General features: G+C 41.9%; 1 protein-coding gene across 1 annotated transcript in view; it reads right to left on the reverse strand.

Moving 5' to 3' along the window:
• Nucleotides 1-19,307, reverse strand: part of LOC138740707 (interleukin-10 receptor subunit beta-like) — a 47,523-nt gene extending 28,216 nt beyond the window's left edge. Inside the window, exons 1-4 of the mRNA XM_069893756.1 lie at nt 18,851-19,307; nt 11,874-11,974; nt 11,415-11,544; nt 8,175-8,353 (exon numbers count right to left, since the gene is read on the reverse strand). Of these exons, the coding sequence (XP_069749857.1) occupies nt 8,175-8,353; nt 11,415-11,544; nt 11,874-11,925 (361 nt within the window). The 5' untranslated portion in view covers nt 11,926-11,974; nt 18,851-19,307. The remainder of the gene's footprint in view (nt 1-8,174; nt 8,354-11,414; nt 11,545-11,873; nt 11,975-18,850) is intronic.
• Nucleotides 19,308-19,817: the final 510 nt, after the last annotated feature.

The raw sequence follows: 19,817 nt of genomic DNA on the forward strand, positions 1-19,817 counted from the left end.
CACATGAACAAAACAAATAAATCAGTGGTGATATTCCTTTTTAAAAAAAACAGTGTCTTCTTTCAAATGTGGCAAAAATCAACTCCCATCTCCAATTTATGGGACAGATGATCGCTGTTAAAATGTCAATTTGAAAAACTATGCATTGCAGGAATCAGATCTCTCTACTATTTGGGCGAAAGCCAGTTGAACGGCTGTCTCACAGCTCCAGTGACCTGGATTCTATCCTAATCACTGCCGCTGTCGTGTGGAGTTTCGATATTCTTCCTTTGGCTCCGTGGGCTTCTTTCACGTGCCCCCATTCATCCCACATCCCAAAGTGTGTAGATTGTTAGGTTTAATTGTCTGCTGTTAAAAAAGTGTGTGGTGGAAGGAGGTTGATGTGGGGAGAATAGAATGGGGTTTGCGTAGTATTAATCAATAGGGATGCTCGATGTTGGCCACTGATCTAGTGGTCCATGTGGTTTGAATCTACAATTCCAGGACTACCTACCCTCTTGATAACTCATTCCATTCCTAGCATAGTTGGCCCTTACTTTTGTGAGAGTTGTCAATGTTGCCAAGATGTTAATGTACCAATATTAATATTTGGGGAGAATTTATAAGATTTAGAGTAGGTCACATATATTATACACACATTTCAAAACAGATCTTATTTGAAAGACTGAAGAATTCACATTGAAAGATCTCTGACGTAAGCACCTTTCATAAGGAGGTGTTAATTGAAATGACATCATAAAATGCTTGATCATTGACTTGCTGGAGTCATGCTGTCTATCAGTACCCTTTCTGCAAAGTGCTCATAGAAAGGTCACAAGAACTCCTGTTGTTTTGCTCAGGAAGGTAGGGGTTTGGCCCAACATGAGTCACATGCTCTCTTTAGAGTTTCAGTTGGAAAAGGGAGAAAGAGTTAACAGCTCAGTCAGTCAGTCAGTGTGTGGGATACTGACAAGTAACTGTTTGAAACTGATGAAAGCAAGTTCCAGAGCAGTAGATGGCTGGAAGTGCTATCTGTCTGATGTTTCTCTTGAAATAGAGGAAGAAATGGAACTCTGTGGTAGCTTGAAGAAAGAGTTACCATCTAGAAGACCCTGATGGGGCAAGTTTCATTAGCGACATCCTGAGGTAACTAGTGGTGGTACCTCAGTTGTGGAAATCCTGGAACAACAAACATCTCTTTGCAAACCCTACAAGAACCTTCCTGAGCAGTAAACATTTACCTTTCAAGCACCAAGCCTGGTGAACTTTATACATGTTAAATTCTGTCCACAGTATAAGAATTGCCTGCAACCAGTGAACTTGGAGGAATGAGAAATGAGATTGGACTGTGAACCAAGGAACTTTTCTGAACTTACACACACATTACATACACGTCCGGTTAGAACTAGAGGGGGATAATTTGGGTTAATATAGAGTATAGTATGGGCAGCAACCTCCTTTGAAGAAGACCGCAGAGTCCACCTCACTGACAAAAGACAAAGGAGGAAAAACCCAACACCCAACCCACCAATTTTCCCTTGCAACCGCTGCAACCGTGCCTGCCTGTCCCGCATTGGACTTGTCAGTCACCAATGAGCCTGCAGCAGACGTGGACATACCCCTCCATAAATCTTTGTCCGTGAAGCCAAGCCAAAGAGAAGAGAGTACAAGAATAGAGTTAAGTTAAAGTTTGATTCTATTTTCATGTTTGAAGTTGATTTAAAAAAATAACTTTTGTTTTGAAAGCCACTTGTCTCTTGCTGCTGAGTTTTGCGGTACTTTGGGCTCGTAACACTAGGAATAATAATTACATGCAGGAAGAGTGGCATTTAAATATATGGGCCCTTGGCTGAATAGGAATAGCCACACCCGGCTGAAATTCAAGCCCAACAGATTGAAGTTGAGCGACACTAACTGACAAGAAAACCAGGTATGGTCTTTACAAGGTCGTCAGGAGTGACCGAGTCAATATCAAATTAAGCCAGAGTTCCAGACATGCATCACAGGAACCTGTCAATTGTGGTGAGGCACAATTGCTGGCTACAAAGCAAAGCTGGGCAAATCGCAGAAAACAATGCAACACGTGTTTAGCGCACTAAGCTTGCTTTTGAAAAGGTTTGTAAACCACCAGCCGCAGTTTCATGTATGCTTTCACCCACGATTCCCAATGCAGATAGCAATCAGCCTCCCTGAGAACGAACATGTGGAAAAGTGAAATGGACACTGTCCCTGCCCAAGACATCCAATCCCAAGTGGGACAGCTCACAGATGACACTAAGATTGGAGGCATTGGGGACAGCAAAGAAGTTTTTCAAAGCTTGCAGAGTGTTTTGAATCAGATGGAAAAATGAACTCAAAGATTACAGATAGAATTTAACACAGACAAGTGTGAGATGCTGTATTTCAGAAGGACCAAACCAAGAAAGGACATGCAGTCAACTCCTATTATCCAAAATCGGATTCCTTGAATCCTCAATTATCCAATTTTTTTTTTTTAAAAGAATTCAGATAAATGAGGATATCCAAAACAAATCAGAAATCCTCAATTATCCAAAATTTTGAACCAAACTGACCAGGGACCTTGGGCTCCCATCCAGGAACAGGGACCTCGGTGGGAAGTATCAGTGATCGGCTGTGGCCAGCATTTTTTTTTTTGGTGAAAATTGAACATTATTTTAATGCTTAAAAACCCTTACCTTGCTGTTTGTTGTTGTTTAAACACTGTTACAAGGGATTTGCTGTTGCTACTGGGCTGTCTTTATAAAAAAAAAAAGACCAGTTCTCCGAAAAAAAAAAAATTAAATTGGAAATAGGCCTGGTCCCGACCATTTTGGATTATGGGAGTTATACTGTACATGGTAAGTCGTAGGGGACTGAGGAGTGTGGTAGATGGCTGGAATGATACATAGTTCCCTGAAAGTGGCGTCACAGGTGGATAGGGTTGTGAAGAGAACTTTTGGCATATTGGACTTCATAAATCAAAGTGTTAAGTTTCGGAGTTTGGATGTTCTGTTGAAGTTGTATAAAACATTGGTGAGGCCATATTTGGAGTATAGTGTGCAGTTTTGGTCGCCTCACTGCAGGAGAGATATTAATAAGATAGAAAGAGTGCTGAGAAGATTTACCAGGATTTACTTCAGGAATTGCAGGGGAAGGTTAAACAGGTTGGAACTTTATTCCCTGGAGCATAGAAGGATGAGGGGAGATATGATAGAGATTTTTAAAATTATGTGAAGATAGATAGAGTAAATGGAGATAGGCTTTTTCCACTAGGGATATGTGAGATATCAGATGTGGGGATACCAGAGCACATGGGTTTAAGAGTAAAAGGGGAAAGTTTAGAGGGAACATGAGGGGAAGTTCTTCAGACAGAGAGTGAATTTTAACATTTAAGAAGAATTTGGACAGGTACATGGATGGGAGAGGTATGGAAGGCAGGTCAATGGTACTAGGCAACAAAAAAAAATGGTTCGGTTGAGACTAAAAGGGCTAAAGGGGCCTGTTTCTGTGCTGTAGTGTTCTATGCTTCTGTGATTATTCACAGATATCTTCAGCCTCCACCTTCCACAATCCAATTCCCACATAGGAGACAATCCTAAGGGCAGTGACTATGGTAATGGACCAGCAAGGGACTCAGAGGAGGATCTACATAGGCTATGGATGGCTGGAGACCGCCTCATGCCAACCAGGTAATAAAACTGGGATTTGAGAAGGTGCTATGGGCAAGAAGGGCCTTGGGCACCAAAGGCTTCCTGATCATATTGGAGGTTTGATTCTGGAGCCAAGGTTTCCAGCAGATAGCAGAAGTGCTGGAAATGAATCCACAGACACTCAGTGACTCAGAAGTGACTCCCTTTGGCTTCTCTTTCTCTTACTGCAAGGTGGGGGGTTGGGTCAGGCAATACTAATGGCGATTCCTCTGGCCTTGGAGCAGGCAAAAGGAAATTTTGTTTAATGTTATATTTTCTGTTTTATTACATTACAATTAAAGGATCTCAAATCTTGGTTCAAGAAGACTGCTACCATTCCAGTGGCAAAAAAGATAACGTGCATTAATGAAAATCGCACAGAGACTCGGGCGTCCACTGTCATGAAGTGCTACGAGCTACTTCAATTGGTTGCGGCTCATATCAACTCCAGCCCTCCAGTGAACCTTGATCCACTACATCTTGCTTACTGTCACAATAATAACATGCAGCCATGGAACATCTGGTTAACAGGATGCACATTTTAGACTCCTATCTACTGACTAGAGATTTGCCTTTATCATCATAGTTCCAAATAAACATCTCTCTAAACTCAGAACTAGGCCTTACCACACCCCCCCCCACACTTGAAACTCGATCCTCATCTTCCTGACCTGCACCCCAGAATCAGGGAGGACTGACGACAACCCCTTCCTCACAAAAATCACTTACACCAGGGCCCCTAAAGGCAGCCCTCTCCCATGCTCATGACTTATCCAACTCCATGTATAAATTTGCAGATCAGCATTGTTGGAGACCACCCAAATAATGAACAGTTGAGGTGCAAGGAGATCGGGTGCTCACCAACATGGTGTCAGGACAATCAGCTCTCCCTTAGTGGCAGCAAGATGACAAAGAGCTAGTCATCAACATCAGGAAGTGGGTTGGAGCACCCACCTTGTATCCTTTACAGAATTAGTTTGAATTCTAAAAATGGAATGTATCTGGTCCAGACGCATCGCAGCTTGCACTTAACATAAGCTTTAGTTAACAGTAAAGAAGAATTTGAGAACTACAGAGAGGAAAAATAATAGTAAGTGGCCAATCCAGAATTTCAGGAAGTCCACTTGCTTACCATCAAGAATTTTCTACAGAATTTTCTCTAACTATCTGTCAGTAGATCAGACCCACATACAAATTATTGGGCAGTGCCTTTTGTATAAGAAACTCCGTAATTAAAGATGATAATTAATGTCACTATAGGCCTTTCACATCAACTGCTCTAGCACCTGAAAAATAGTAGTGGCTTTGCTGGATCTCGACCGCTAAAACAGTGGATTTCCTGGTCTGCATTTTGTTTTGTTTTTCTTCATTGCTCTTATTGACATACTGGACATTTTTTTTGCAGGATCCAATGACAATTCCATTTCAACAGCCTCCTCCTGTAGATCACGGCCCTACACTTGGACACTTTCTATTACACATATGTGTAATGGAAGATTTAAACCGTGTTTTTTACTTTTGCAGCCTTTGCTTCTGCAAGGCTGAGAACCTGCTTGTTTTTTTAGAATCAGCAGACATAATCTAATTTACACCATGGGGCCCAGAGATGCAGTTGAATTAGTAGACACACCCACCTAAATTCCACCATGGGGCCCAGGATGTAGTTGAATCAGAAAACATAATCTAATTTACACCATGAGGCCCAGCATACATATGAATCAGTAGACATTATCTAAGTTCCACCATGAGGCCCACAGATGCAGTTTTCTTTTGTTGGTCGCAGACTGTCAGGAGACCTTGAAGATAATTAAATCATTTGTTCAAAGAGATAAGATATGAAGTAAACAACTTTTGGGTAATGTAAGCCATGGTCCCACTGCTGAAATTGGAGACTCTCTAAGAGGTGGCAAAATCTCTCAGCAAGAAGAACTTCTAGAGTCCAGCACGAGGGAGGTGGAGAAGCTGCTACCGGCGCCCCGACAACTTACTACAAGTGTGCAGTCGTTGCCTCGCTTTGGCAGTTGGGACCAGTCCAGGTGTTGATAAGTATAGTTGGGAAGGGCTAGCATATTGTAGTTTAAAATCAGCTTTTGAATTTGTAATAAATGTTTGTATAAGCTGAATTGCTCTCGGTGTGTGTGTCTATTTTCTTTCGGTAGCTCAAACACTGTGACCAATCTAAAACGAACAAAGTGAGAGGTACAAGTTTACCCATGACAACATGTTCTGGTATTACTCTGATACGATGTGCCAGACCAATTTCCTGGACGTTACTTTATACTGTCCAATTACTAAGGAGTGAAATGTTTGTAAAAGGGTCAATAGCTAATTCAACAATATAATTTGGGTCACCAATTCATCGCCCTGCACTGTTCCACTAACTCAACAAATAATTGCTCCGCGCACATGCACTAATCAGCCAAATAGTTTGCATGAACATCCGAGAGAGGTGCTATTTACCTCCATAGTTTTCGAATTCTACTTCATTTGTACAATTCATGGATTTTCTTTATATATTCACTTAAAAGCGCATCCTCTAGATTTCTCTTGCTGACTCTCCACTTCCAAATCTTGGCTTGAAAATCTTTTTTTTTTTGGCCAAATATTGGGCCACCTGCTCTAGTCCACATCTTAATTTCTATCTGATTTAGCTCGCTTGAAATACTTGGGACACCAGTGTGTTAAAACCTCTGCACGTGAGCAGTTTGACTGCCTAGCATCGCAATCTACAATAAACTCAAATGATGCCTTTACTGCCCAGCAAAAGCACAACTTGATGAAAGACAACTTTCAGACATTAATTCATGAAATGAGTTTTAAAAAAAAGGTTTGCAGAAAATTTAGTTTAGGCTACATGACTACCAGATTCAGGAACAGAGTTACAGGGAAAGTTTAAACAGGACTTTATTCCCTGAAGCGAAGAATGAGGGGAGGTTTGATAGAGGCATTTAAAATTGAGGGGGATGAACAGAGTAAATATGGATAGGCTTTTTCCACTGAGGGTAGGTGATAAAGAAACCAGAGGACATGGGTTGAGAGTGAAAGGGGGATCATGAGGGGGATTTCCTTCACACAGAGAGTGGTGGGGGTGTGGAATGAGCTGCCAGCTGAGGTGGTAAATTTTGCAGGCTTAATTTTAACATTTAAGAAGAATTTGGATGGGTACATTGATGGGAGAGGTATGGAGGGCTATGGGGAGGGTCAATGGGAATGGGCAAATAAAAATGGTTTGGCACAGACTAGAAGGGCCAAAGGGGCCTGTTTCTGAGATGTAATGTTCTATAGTTCTATGAAAATAAGTGGTGAAAATGGAAGCTAAAAGAGCTGGCCACTTCCTTCAGGAAGACCATGTAGTACATACAAATGATAACCTGCGATATGGCCTTCAGCAGTTGAGGTAGATCTTCCAGTAACCCCATCTGTTTCTCAAACATAGTCCAAAGTGCAAGTGAGATACCTCCTCCCAGTTTAATGGGAAGGCCCTGTGTAACACAAAGCCTCTCCGATTACCAATAGCCAGCATCATCAATAGGTGAAATGATGCTACTCTAGCAGCCCGTGAACTGAGTTACAACCTGGCTCACAAAATGGCCGGGGAACACGGCGATGATGAGGGCCCCGCAGGAACCAATGGTCGTCATCCCACATGACCTCTCACACAGTGGGAAACAGCGGGTAACGGCAGGAATGCGGGCCAGCAGGAGGCCGGCGCTGCAATGACATCACTCTTGTTGTCAGAGGCAGGGAGTGAATATAAACAGAGCAATAAATCCATCTTCAACTTGGACTCGACACTGCGCTGAACATGCGTTACGTACACTGAGTTATGTACATGACACACTACAAAATTATTAACAGGAAAAATAGTTGGGTGGGGGGTCTGCCATCTGCAGAAAGTTGCCATGAATTGCCCGCACAATTTTGGATTAAACACTAAAAAGCACTCATGCATACTTTAAGAAATACATTTAAACCTGTTCACTCAAGTCTTTGAGCATCTGTTTCTTCCCATTGATTTCTATGGTGCATGGTCTAACCTGGACAGGTTGGGATTGGGAAGTCTTTCAGGGCATTTCGACTCTAATAAGAGTGCAGGTGCAAGTTCACAACCACAGCAAAATACTTGCACTCAGAAATCTCTAACTTCTGCTCTGTTAAGTATTTCAAAGCTCCACAAATTTGCCTCAATGCTTTGAGCATTAAAAATAGTGTGATTCTAACACTCCTGCTGGGAAACTCCTCAGTTCCAGCCCAATTCTATTCTTCTTTAAAATGATGGCTTCAACTCTTTTTACATTCTACTAAAAGAGGACTTCTTCCAAATCGCAACACCCCAAAGTGCTACATGTGATATCAGCTGAGATAATGTGTTCCGAGTCTCTGCAGTTGGATGTAGCTGGCTCAGGTGGAAGAGTTCTACCAGCTGATGCAGGGTTGCTAGGAAACAACTGTGTGAGCATTTGTTAAATCACTACAGAGCTGAAAACAAAACAGTAAGACACTCACTGTCACGGCTTGGAAGCAGCTCATTCGATTCCACCCACGAGGATTCAAATCTCTCGCTGATGCTTTTTACCCGGACCCAGTAAATGCTCGAGTAAGACCTGAACCTCTGCGATAGGTCACAAGACAATGCTGTAATATTGGTGCATTTTTTGACTGAAGTGAAATTCTTTTTTGCATTCCTTTGAACAAAATAAAAGAATCAACATGTGAGACATACTGCAATGCATCAGGTTCACTTGAAGCTTCCATGGACAGTTTGTTCAAGAGTTCCCATAAAACCTACAGGCAGTAAAAAAAAATAATAATTTAAGTGAAAGGGATTGATGCAATTTGGTCTGACAGATTATTTACAACAGCTAATTTTTTTACCAAGAGTTTGGGATATTTACAATTTAGAAAATTGTGTTGGAGTCAAGCGTGAAAACTTGGCATTCTTCTGTGCTGCCACTCAGGTCAAAGTGAGACAAGATAGCAGATCCCACTGGACAAGCACTTCCAGAGTCTTGTTTAGTGCTTAATGTAAACACAAAGAGTACAGCATGGGAACAGGCCCTTCAGCCCAACTGATTGAGGGTGTCCAAGATGCTCAGCTAGCCTCATACCATTTTCTGGAGTTTGGCACACATCCCACAAATCCTTTCCCATCCACGTACCCATCTAAATGTCTCTTAAACATTGTAACTGTACCCTCGTCTACCATTTCCTCTGGCAGCTCATTCTATGTTCCCATCGTTCTTTTGAAGGAAAAAGCTGAGATCCCCTTAAAGTCTTTCCTTGCTCACCTAAAACTGTAAAATGTCTCTCATTAATGTGAGTATATAGAGGTGTTTGGGAGATAAATTGGAAAAGGTTTGTTAGAGCACTTTAAAACACAGAATTTTTGCAGGAGCTTTTGCAAGATGCTCAGACTCATGATGGACTGTTATTTGCAAAAAGCAACAAATGTAACAACAGGCAGCAGCAACTTTGTCCAGAAAAGGAGAGAGAGACAGACAGACAGACAGACAGACAGACAGACAGACAGACAGACAGACAGACAGACAGACAGACAGACAGACAGACAGACAGACAGACAGACAGACAGACAGACAGACAGACAGACAGACAGACAGACAGACAGACATTGGTTCCAGAGGGACAAGCTGGCAAGCTTTGGAAGACGGCCTGATCAAAGGCGAGGACTGGCTGTCCGGTGTTTCCCTTGGAATAAGAGAAACAGAAAGGAACTCTGTGGGGACCTGAAACAAGAAAAACTCTCTCTCTGAAAACCAACAAGAACCCTTCTGAGTGGTAACCATTTACCTGTTAAGCACCAAAGCCTGGTGAACTTTATTAACGTTAACTTCTGAGCACAGAACAAGAATTGCCTGCAACCAGTGAGATTGGACTGTGAACCAAAGAACTTTGCTGAACTTACACACACATTACACACATGTGCGCTTAGAATTAGAAGGGGATTAAATGCCAACAGGAGGTGCAACACTTGTGCCCACACCTCCTCCCACACCACAGTCTGGGGCCCCAAACAGGCCCTCCATGTGAAGCAATACTTCAAGAGGACTTGTTTACTCCATCCGATCGGTGTACCCTTTGAGGCATTCTCTACATCGGAGAGACCAGTCGGAGACTGGGAGATCGCTTCGCTCAGCACCTCCTCTCTGTCCGTGACCACAGAGACCTCCCAGTAGCCAACCATTTCAATTGCGGGTAACACTCCCGCGCTCACATGGCCTAATGTATTGTCCCATCCTGACCACCCGCAGATTGGAGGAACAATACCGTATTTTCTGTCTGAGTCCCCTCCAGCCACAAGGCATTAACATTGACTTTACTGCTTTCCATTAAACCTGCTTGACTTTTCTTCCCCTCCTCCATTTCCTGCCTTTCCAGTTCTTTCCACCTCCACACATCTGCCTTTCCCATACCTCCCCCCAGTTTTTCTGTCCCCTCCCTCCCTTCTCCACCTATCACTTTCTATTATGCCCCCCCTTCCCCCACCTCACTCTTTTATTCTGATGCTCACCAACATTTTCTCATACTTTGATGAAGCACTGAAGCCCGAAATGTCGGTGATGTATCTCTGCCTTTGCTACATAAAGGACAATGTTTGACTCACGGAGTCTCTCCAGCACTGTGTGTTTTACTTTCTGGTTGATGTCAACATTGGGGGATCTGATCTGTTGATGGTGAAGTCATTTGTTTTTTTTTCCCCCTGTAGGATGTCATTTAGCATTCATGAAATTCTGTTTTGAAGCTAACCAGTGCCTGGCACACATGTATTTCTTGTCAAATCAAACTAGTGAGGGGTACACCTAGCCACGACATTTCAGCTATTTGTTGATGATTGACAGACCATTGTGAATGGTCGGTTTTGAGCTGGCCAATCTGTTCTGGGTATCCTATTTTGCACAGTTGTATTTCCGTACAACATGGCGTGTGTCCTTGGTATTTTTTTTTTTAAATGGTAATTGTTAACTCAAGTCTGAATCGGGCCTGGAGGAAACAGGGACGAAGGACTCAAACCACTATTTCTACTTTGCTGTAGAAAAAGTCAAGAAGCTTCTCATCGACCAGTAAAAGAAACAACCTGCTGGAGACCAGCCCATTTAAGCACCTTAACCCTGCCATCAATGCACAGCTTGGGTTTGCCCCCACCAGCTGCTCTTTTTGATTTCTTCAATAGCACCTCTTAAGCCAATGTTCTACACTGGGACACAAGATGAAGACAAGATAAACACCTTTCCAGCGTACATCACCACATCATCAGCCAATATTCCAGAAGACTGAACATAAATGACTGTAAGCACGGTCGGCGCAAAAGGGAGCATTCGCGGGCATGGTCACCCCCCTTGCAAGGTACTGTGCCCCTATATACTTGTGCGGCATGGTCCCCCCTCCCCCCTTCAGAGGTCCTGTGCCCTCATACCCTCACAGCCATCAGACCCACCCCACAAGCGTCACCAGCATCCCGCTTGATGCGCACTAGTGACTCTCCACGCAATAAAAGCAGCGCTTTCGGCTGCTACGTCAGAGGAACAGAGGAGGTTTACGTATGCCCCTACCAGCCCCCCCCCCCACCACGATGAGCGAGTTTACAGCTGTCGGACTGTGTCCCACCCGGTTACCCTAATGCCCTTCTCTAACACTCGTTCTGGTGCCGACCCTGACTGTAGAAAAAAAAGGAATAATTCCACCAGACGAGACATCAGAAATCTAAGTAACACAGACAAAGACACTCACTTCAACTGGAAGGCCTCAACAGTGTATCTGGTGTCTGGAGGTGACCCAGCTCCTGGCTTCCAATTCGCAACATATCGAAAGTTTTCAGAAATTAAAGTCACATTCTGTGGTGCCTCCAGCTGACCTAAAACTAAAGAATAAATGCATATTTTGGCAACTGATTCAAAAAGATCCATGCATATTCCCATGATCCATGAATTAAAAAGATATTTTTAACCACTCTTGCATCCATTGAGCCAGCTTACAATTAATCAGAGATGCCCATTTTAAACAGATTACCCAAAAGTGCACAATGGAACATGGAAAACCAGAGTCACAGAAGAAAAGGCAAGTTTAAGACTTTGAACATTTACAGACAATGAGGGTGGTTTCAATTCCAAATTAATTATGAAAGAAAACCGAATAGCAGGATCTCTTTTGTTGACCAATGGTTGGATTAAAAATTATTTGAATACTTACCACATGAAAGAAAAAGCAAGAATGTTATCATCCAAACCATTGATTTAGTCATCTTCTTACTGACCCACAAAGCTGACCATTCTTCATTTACATCTTAAAGCCTGCAAAACGAATTTGTGAAGTAATCATGGGAGAATTTTGCTGAACAATACAGAGATGAAAGATGATGATTTAAATTTTTTTTACCAAGGCAGTAATTTGGACTGGTTCCAATAGGATTGTCCCCAATCTACTTAGGCCATGAATGTGAACTCAGAACATGTTTGAAATGTGCTAGTTACACGTGAAAAATAACATAAACTGGTATCTTAGCTGGTACACACATGCACATTGGTATTTACATGTATTGTTTTAAGTGTAATATTCATATACCAGTTACAATATTTTAATTATCCAGTTTTGACCTTAATGTCCCTGATTTTCACTCCATACAAGATGCCCATTTATCATGCCCTAGAATTTCCTCCACTTTTGCTCTTTCCAGAAATTCCTTAAAATCTGCATTTATCAATCACCCACTTCTGATATATTTTCCTTCAGCTAGTGTCTTTTTCACTTGCAACATCCCAATGATGAACATTTTAACACGTTAAAAGCTATATCCCCAAATACCTATTGATAATTTATGTTCGTCAAGTTTCTGAAATAAATCCTCTTGTCAGCTTCTGAACTATTTCACCACACCAATATTTACCCAGCACTATTTGAAATAAAAGCATTCCAGGACTGATGTCAGAGTTAAAGCATAATGAAATGCTGGAGGAACTCAGCCAGTCTTTCAGCCTCCATAGGCGACAAAGATTATATTGTCAAAATTTGGGGTCTCAGTCTTTCTTCAAGGAAAAAGCAATGAATAAAAGAATGAGCAGAAAACAAACAGTGCTGGCTGGTGTTAACAATAGAATAAGGGGAGAGGTGAGAATTGAATAAGTGTGTGAAAATAGACAGGGATAAGGGAGAGAAACAGAGCTGGGGAAGGTAAGAGGTTTAAATGAAAGGTAGAGAAATCAATATTAATGTCAACCAGTTTGGGGGGGGGGGGGGCAGTCAGAAGATGACGTGTTGTTCCTCCACTTTGTGTGTGGCCTCATTCTGACTATGTCAAGGAACTCAGCATCTATAGGAGACAAAGATATATTACCCATGTTTCAGGCCTGAGCCCTTCTTTAAGGAAGGAGCAAAGACAGGATGTCAAAGTTTGAATCAAGCAAAGATATTACTGGAGAAAAAGGTGAGTACGTGGAATTCAGTCACAGATCATACCGAATGGTGGAATGGGCTCAAAGATTCACACAACCTATTTATAAGCCAAGTTGTTCTGTACTCTTGCACCTTCACATCGCTGGAAGAGTGGGGTCAGGTGAGAGGTCTATAGAGAAGAAGTGAAGCCAGACTGTGGAGGGACAAAGCAGAGTTGTGCCATGGACTGTAGGCTATACAAAGTAATCTTAAATTGAAGGCAATTTAACAGTGGATCAGAAACTGAGCAGCTGAGACTTGCACAGTCAGTGGAATTGGACATATCATTCCATGGCATTAATACTGGAGTGAAATTTGATCAATCCCAATTAGGAATTTGCCAAATGTATTTTATCCTCCTACAACAAGAATAACTTTAAGGTTTGAAACCCACTAATTAGACCTGTTAAAAATTAACCCTCACGCACATCTGAATTTTTACACTTTTATCTCTTCACTATGTATTATCATCCACCAATCAGGCAAGACCAGAGCCTACATAAACAAATCAGAAGAGATGGAAATTAGTTTTGACCACAAATGGCATAGATGTTTTCCCAATGTTAGCCCCACATAAACATGAAGCAAAAAAAAACCTTAAGATGAGTTGGTAATTTCCAAAAATTCAATTTCCAGGTTTTTATCCACTCTCCAATTCCATTAAGAAATGTGCTTAACCCCCCACCGTCTCTCTACATATTTAAATAATTATTTTTTATAGCCTTTAAAGAAAATTTCTGAAACTGAAAGTTTTTAAAAAAATCTTCTTTGGAGACTAGTTTGCCGCATTTTTGAGGTAAAGAACGGTGCTACCTTGTTCGAAAACCTGGAGCAGCAGAATCTGGAAATAACATTGGCAATGATGAATCAGTTTAAAGTTCTTGCAATGCTAAGAGCCACACTCTTAGCTCTGGAGCCTTTCAATATTTGCACTTCCTCTGATTTTGAAACCTGCATTTAGTTTGTTTATCATGTCATGATAGAAGTAGACATGTTCTCAGAAAGAAACTGACAAAACCCACAAAATCTGCATCTGCACATGAATATCCATGGCAAAAATCAAAGGTTAATATAAACAAAGCAGGTAGCAACCCAAGATCAAGTTACCGCAGGCTCCAGAGCAATTTGAGTTGAAGTGAATCACTCATTGTCACATTTACCTAGATAAGTTAGAAACCCTTTGGTTTGCATGCTATACAGGCAAGTCAACCCACACAGCAGATAGTCCAGCTGAAACAAATCCATAAACAACAGTTGCACCTCACTTATCCGGTGCTCTGTGGTCTGACATCTCTCATGGTCTGGCACGCTTGAATCTGCCGCCGTTAGTACAAACCTCTTACAGGCAGCGAAGTTGACGACTTTATTTCTACCATTCAGTGAGCACAACCAACTTTTCTATCAGTCATTCAGGTCCCTACTCTATCACAGACATTCTCTTTGCCTACTCGACTCATCTCTTTTCTGCAAAGCATGTCATTTAACATCAGTTTATCTTTCTGCTTGACCTGCTGAATATTTCAAGTATTTTGTTTTGATTACAGATGTCTGCAGTTTTTCCATCAGTGAAGGGAATCATTCATCATTACAATATTTTTACTGTTTTAAAACAAGAAAAAATAATGTTATTGCTATCCATAATTATAAAGGCACTTGTTAAATCCAGACTGTGATAGTCACAAGTACTTTTTTTCTTATAGAATATGATTTAGAAGTTGAAGAATGACTGACATTTGTGTTATATTATGTAAAATTGTGTATAATTTACCCAGTTAGCAATATGTTGACCTTTTTTTTTTAAAAAATCGCTTGCACTCTAAAGCATCTCAAAAACCTGTGCATAGAAAGAGCAGAACATCAAGTGTTTCCCTGATAAGTTGATACTCCAATGACTGTGAACTGCCTTGGGAAAGAATTTGTTGAATATGCAATTTAAGTGCAAGACGTTTGCCTTTCTAACACCACGGGGAAGCAGCCAACAGAAAACAATTACCCAGATCCTTCAACCCATCCTTCACAGTAAGGCATTTACAGCATCATGCACTTCAAACTGAGGATTAAAGAACTGCCCACCTAACAATGGAAACGACATTGTTCAATTTAAGGAACTGGCAGTAGATGTCTGAAGCATGAATGCAATGTCTGAGAAAATAAGGGGTGAGGAAGCAGAACGGCCAAATCATTTGGGAATTTATTGTCATGAACATAATCACAAAATTTGTTATTTTGAGAAGGCATCACAGATTATATAAACCACCTTGCAAAATAAATAAAAATAGTGCAAAAAAAGGTCAAAATAAGGCAGTGTCTTTGGTTGTGTTGGTTTGAAGGAATTGTTTTTTTTCTGGCAACATATTTTGAAAACACAAGATGCTGAAATGCGGATCAGATACTGTAATTGTAGTTCAATACACAACAGTGTTGGAGAAATTCAGCAGATTATGCAGCATTAAAAAAAAATATTTTAATTCTGCCAAGGCTCATCGAGAACATTATTCCTTACAGTATATAAATAGTATTTTAAAGTTACAATCTCATATGATTGCCCAAATCTCATTCCCCCCCCCCCCCACCGCCCCCAATGGCTAACAAAAGAAATTGTCCAAAAAAAGGTGTTTGAGCATGTCTTCATTAATGAATCCATATCTTGATCTTCTGGAATTCAACACTAAATACCTAACTATATTGTTTAAACCTTTTCGGGGAAGTTAATTATATCTTTAAGTCAATATGATTCAAATAAGGTTGCCGTATTTCAACAAACACGTCATTTTTCTTTCTAAGATTATAAATTCCTTTTTCCGGGTGGGGGGGAGGGGGTGCACAACTTTGCCTTTCCATATTCCAGCAAGTAATAAGTAGGGGGGAGTTGGACTTCCATGTAACAGCGATACGTCTCCTGGGAAATGCTAGTCGAATCCTCATGAACTGGATTTGATATATTGCTCGTTTTCTGCCAATAACCATAAGATGCTCAATAAATACAGTTCTGGTTCCCATGGAAAATCCACTTCTATAACTTTAGTCCAAACTTCTGCCAAGCCGTACCAAAAGAATCTTACTTTTACGCAGAGCCAGGTTGAATGTATAAAAGTTCCAACCTCGAAACCACACCTAAAACATGAGCCCGGAATTTCAGATTTTAAACCGTGTCATTTTTGTGGTGTAAGGTATAATTGGTGTGTAAAATTGTCTATATCGGACATTAATAAATGATGTCATATTATCAGAGCACAATTTTGCCTGATATTGTTCTTGAATCCTTTTCCCCAAGTCCGTCTCCCACCCTTCCCTCGATCTGTGAAAGGCTGGTTTCGGGCGATTGCTCGGCAGTAGGAAGGAAATTCATCCTGGATATTAATTTACGTAATCCCCTTTCGAAGAAGGGCCTCCATGTTACTACTCATGGCTGGTCCTAAACTGCCTCTTTAAAAATATCTTAATTGAAGCTAGCAGAAGAAAGTTCTAGTTGACAAATCATATCTATTTATTTCACTGTTCAAATGTCATAAATTGTCTTAGTTCATAACAACCCTCGATCCCTTTACGGTGCCACATGTACAAGATTTTATTTCCTAATGTCATTGGTATTAATTCATTTTGATACAGGGATCTTTTTGAAGATAACCCCACTTTTAGACATAAACATTATTAATTTGTTTCCATATCCATAGAATGGGGCTATCTGTCTTTCCAGACAATCATTTAATATTAAAACGGAAGGGTTTATTAGCTCAAAACCCACCCCTGGAGTATCCTATTCATTCTATTAAACATGGTGATTGGGTATATGTAGAAGCATGGCAAGATCACCAACTAAAACCTGTCTGGGATGGCCCCTATTGTGTACTTTTGATTACAGGCACTGCCGTGCGAATGAAAGAAAAGGGATGGAGCCACATACAATGAATGAGATCTTCTGCTCACTTTTCACCTGCCATGTGTCGACCAATTGAGGCCCAATCAGCAATATCCCATCCCTCAAAAGAAAAGATGCTATCAATTTTGATTGGGCAGCCAAATAATATTTTTTTAAAAATCAGTTAATTGTAGCTCACCCAATGAATAATCCCAAGTAAGTTTTTCCATGGAGACTCTTGGCATCTTAGAATTCATGCAGATAGATGCAATCAACACTTCTGGCCTGAACCCTTCATTAGGTACGACCAAAAAGCAGGCAGATGCTTTACGTTCGTACCTTGATGAACAGCTCATAGCGAAACAGTAGTTATATAATCTTTGCTACATCTGCTGAGTTTGTCCAGCACTTCTGCAAATTGATCAAGAATAAACCAGACTGCTGGGGAACTCAGGGGACTCAAATGTGAGTGGGGAAAGGAATTTTGATACGTCAGGTCGAAGCCTTGCATCAGGATTGATAGTGGAGAGAAAAGATAGCTGGTACAAATAGAAGGATAAAACAGCAGCCAGTTGGAGATAAATGGACTAGAGGAGAGGTGAAGGAGGATAGAGCTAAGTGGGGATGGATTTGGGAGACAAACAACAGGTGGGTGATAAGTGGGAGCAGAGAAGAAAATAAATGGGAAATTGAAACAAACTGCTTCATCGCATTATCTTTTTTAAATTAAAATTAAGATACAGCACAGTAACAGGCTCTTCCTGCCTATGAGCCCATGCACACCAGCTTACCTCCACACCCTGTATGTTTTGGAGGGTGGGAGGAAAGTGGAGCACCTGGAGGAAACCCCCACAGACCTAGGGAGAAGGTACAAACTCATTACAGACAGCACTGGATTCAAACTCAGGTTGCTGGCATTGGAACCACGATACTCACTGACCTGCCCTATCTGATTTATTGAAGATATCTTACAATATTGCTGAAATATTTTATATTATTTTTAAAATCTGTGAGGGCACTATACTTTCTTTCTTAATTAATTTGTTTCATAATGATTTTAGTATTTTCCGTGCAGCCCAATTTACCATTACCTTCGAATGGTGGGAGGAAACAGGAGCCCCCCCGCCCCGGGGAAAGCCCCATGCAGACACAGGACGAAGGGAGAAGCTCCTTCCAGACCTTGGTCCCGGTCGATGACGCTGTAAAAGCGTTGCGCGAACCACGATGCCAACCGTGCCACCCATGACTGATGGAGAGGGGAGAGGGACAGGGTGGATCAGGAGGTCAATGGGCATGTTTCTGCGCTGTTCGACTGCAGTCACTAGATGAACTACAGTATTTCCAGGCCACCCACCCCTCGTCCCGGGGGTCGTTCCTCGAAAACGGCCCGTATCGTGAATTTGCTCAACGCCAGGCTGGTCTCTCTGCTCACGTCTACAAAAGAGCGTCTATTAACGTTTGCAAGGGGTGTAGTTTCTTCTGCATCTCCAAACTGTGGGTAACGCTTCACGGGCCAAATTCTTTAACACGAAAGACCAAGGGTAATGGAATGAGATTTTCTTTCTAGTCATTAGCGTCAACACTTGGAGGTGGGGAAGTTGGTTTTATCCCAGATTATTTGGCGTTAGTTTAGGGCTGCTTCTAAAACTCTCATTTCCCCATGGGACTGTCCCATCCCACTGCATGCACATTTTAAACATGTAAGGAAAGGTGTTTATTTTCTCTCTGAATCTCAACACATTTTATCCACCGCCTAACATTGAACGGGGAACAATCACCCAAATCGTTTTCACTTTAATTGTTGCGGTTTCCTGTTTCCTTCTGTTATCACAAGAAGCCCCCACATTCATCAGCGATGCCCCAGCGAGTTGCAGTTTACCTGGTATCTTCGGCGTTACGTTCCAATAGACGCTACTTGCGTCCGCCTCAGTGGTTGGCCGGTGGACATAATCTTACCTTCGTGCATTTCACTGCTGCAGTTCCTGAATACCAATCCGTAATCTCATCTCTTAATTACAAACAAAGGCCTGCTGACACCGCCCTTTTGTAGGCAAATCTCAATACTATAAATAACTTCGATTTCCGACCGAAACGCATCACGTCCTCTTCCAGCAGGTGATACGTGGCTTTCTGACAAGTTGAGCTACGACGCAAAATTCAACCGATTTGCACCGCAAACCAAGTGGGATTGAGCAGGTCGGTTGCAATCGCCAAGTCAGCATTTGGCGACGAGACCCTTCATCCAGCCGAGGTCTGCGGGACCCTCCCCGCTGATCAAGTGGGCTGGTAGCTCAGATACAACCTCGATCACCTCAAGAGAGTCACCCGTGTACTGGTGAACTGTCGGGAGTTTTCGGACGGTGGTTCTTCCACGTCGATAGGTTCCATTCTCACTCCGCGATCTGCGCTTTGGAGGGGAGGGAGGTGCGCAATTTGTGAATGTCAGGTGTTCATCACAACCTGGTGGAAAGGACCAGGCATTTGGGGCTGACAGGTAGCTGCTGGTTCGTTTTCTGTGACAGCCATGTGTGAGAAACAGAAGTACCTTCACAGAAATTGCTCGAGACAAAAATGGAGAAGAACATTTATTATCCAATAATAACATTTATTATTCCCCTTACCCTGGGAATACACACATACACTGGGGCTCACCCAACTTTTATCCATTCTTCTGCCTCCTGGATGAGTTTGACATTAGGCAATCCTGTCTGCCTACGTGCTGTTTCTGTGAACTTGGAGGACCAGGGGGTATCCTGTCGGTGTCCCATCATGTCATTGTCCTTATTGTCCTTATTCACAAACCTGCCTTTGTTCTAATTCACACCTTCCCGACTCTCAGGGCTACT

The sequence above is a fragment of the Narcine bancroftii genome, chromosome 8 (genome assembly GCF_036971445.1).
Source record: "Narcine bancroftii isolate sNarBan1 chromosome 8, sNarBan1.hap1, whole genome shotgun sequence".
NCBI lineage: Eukaryota > Metazoa > Chordata > Chondrichthyes > Torpediniformes > Narcinidae > Narcine > Narcine bancroftii.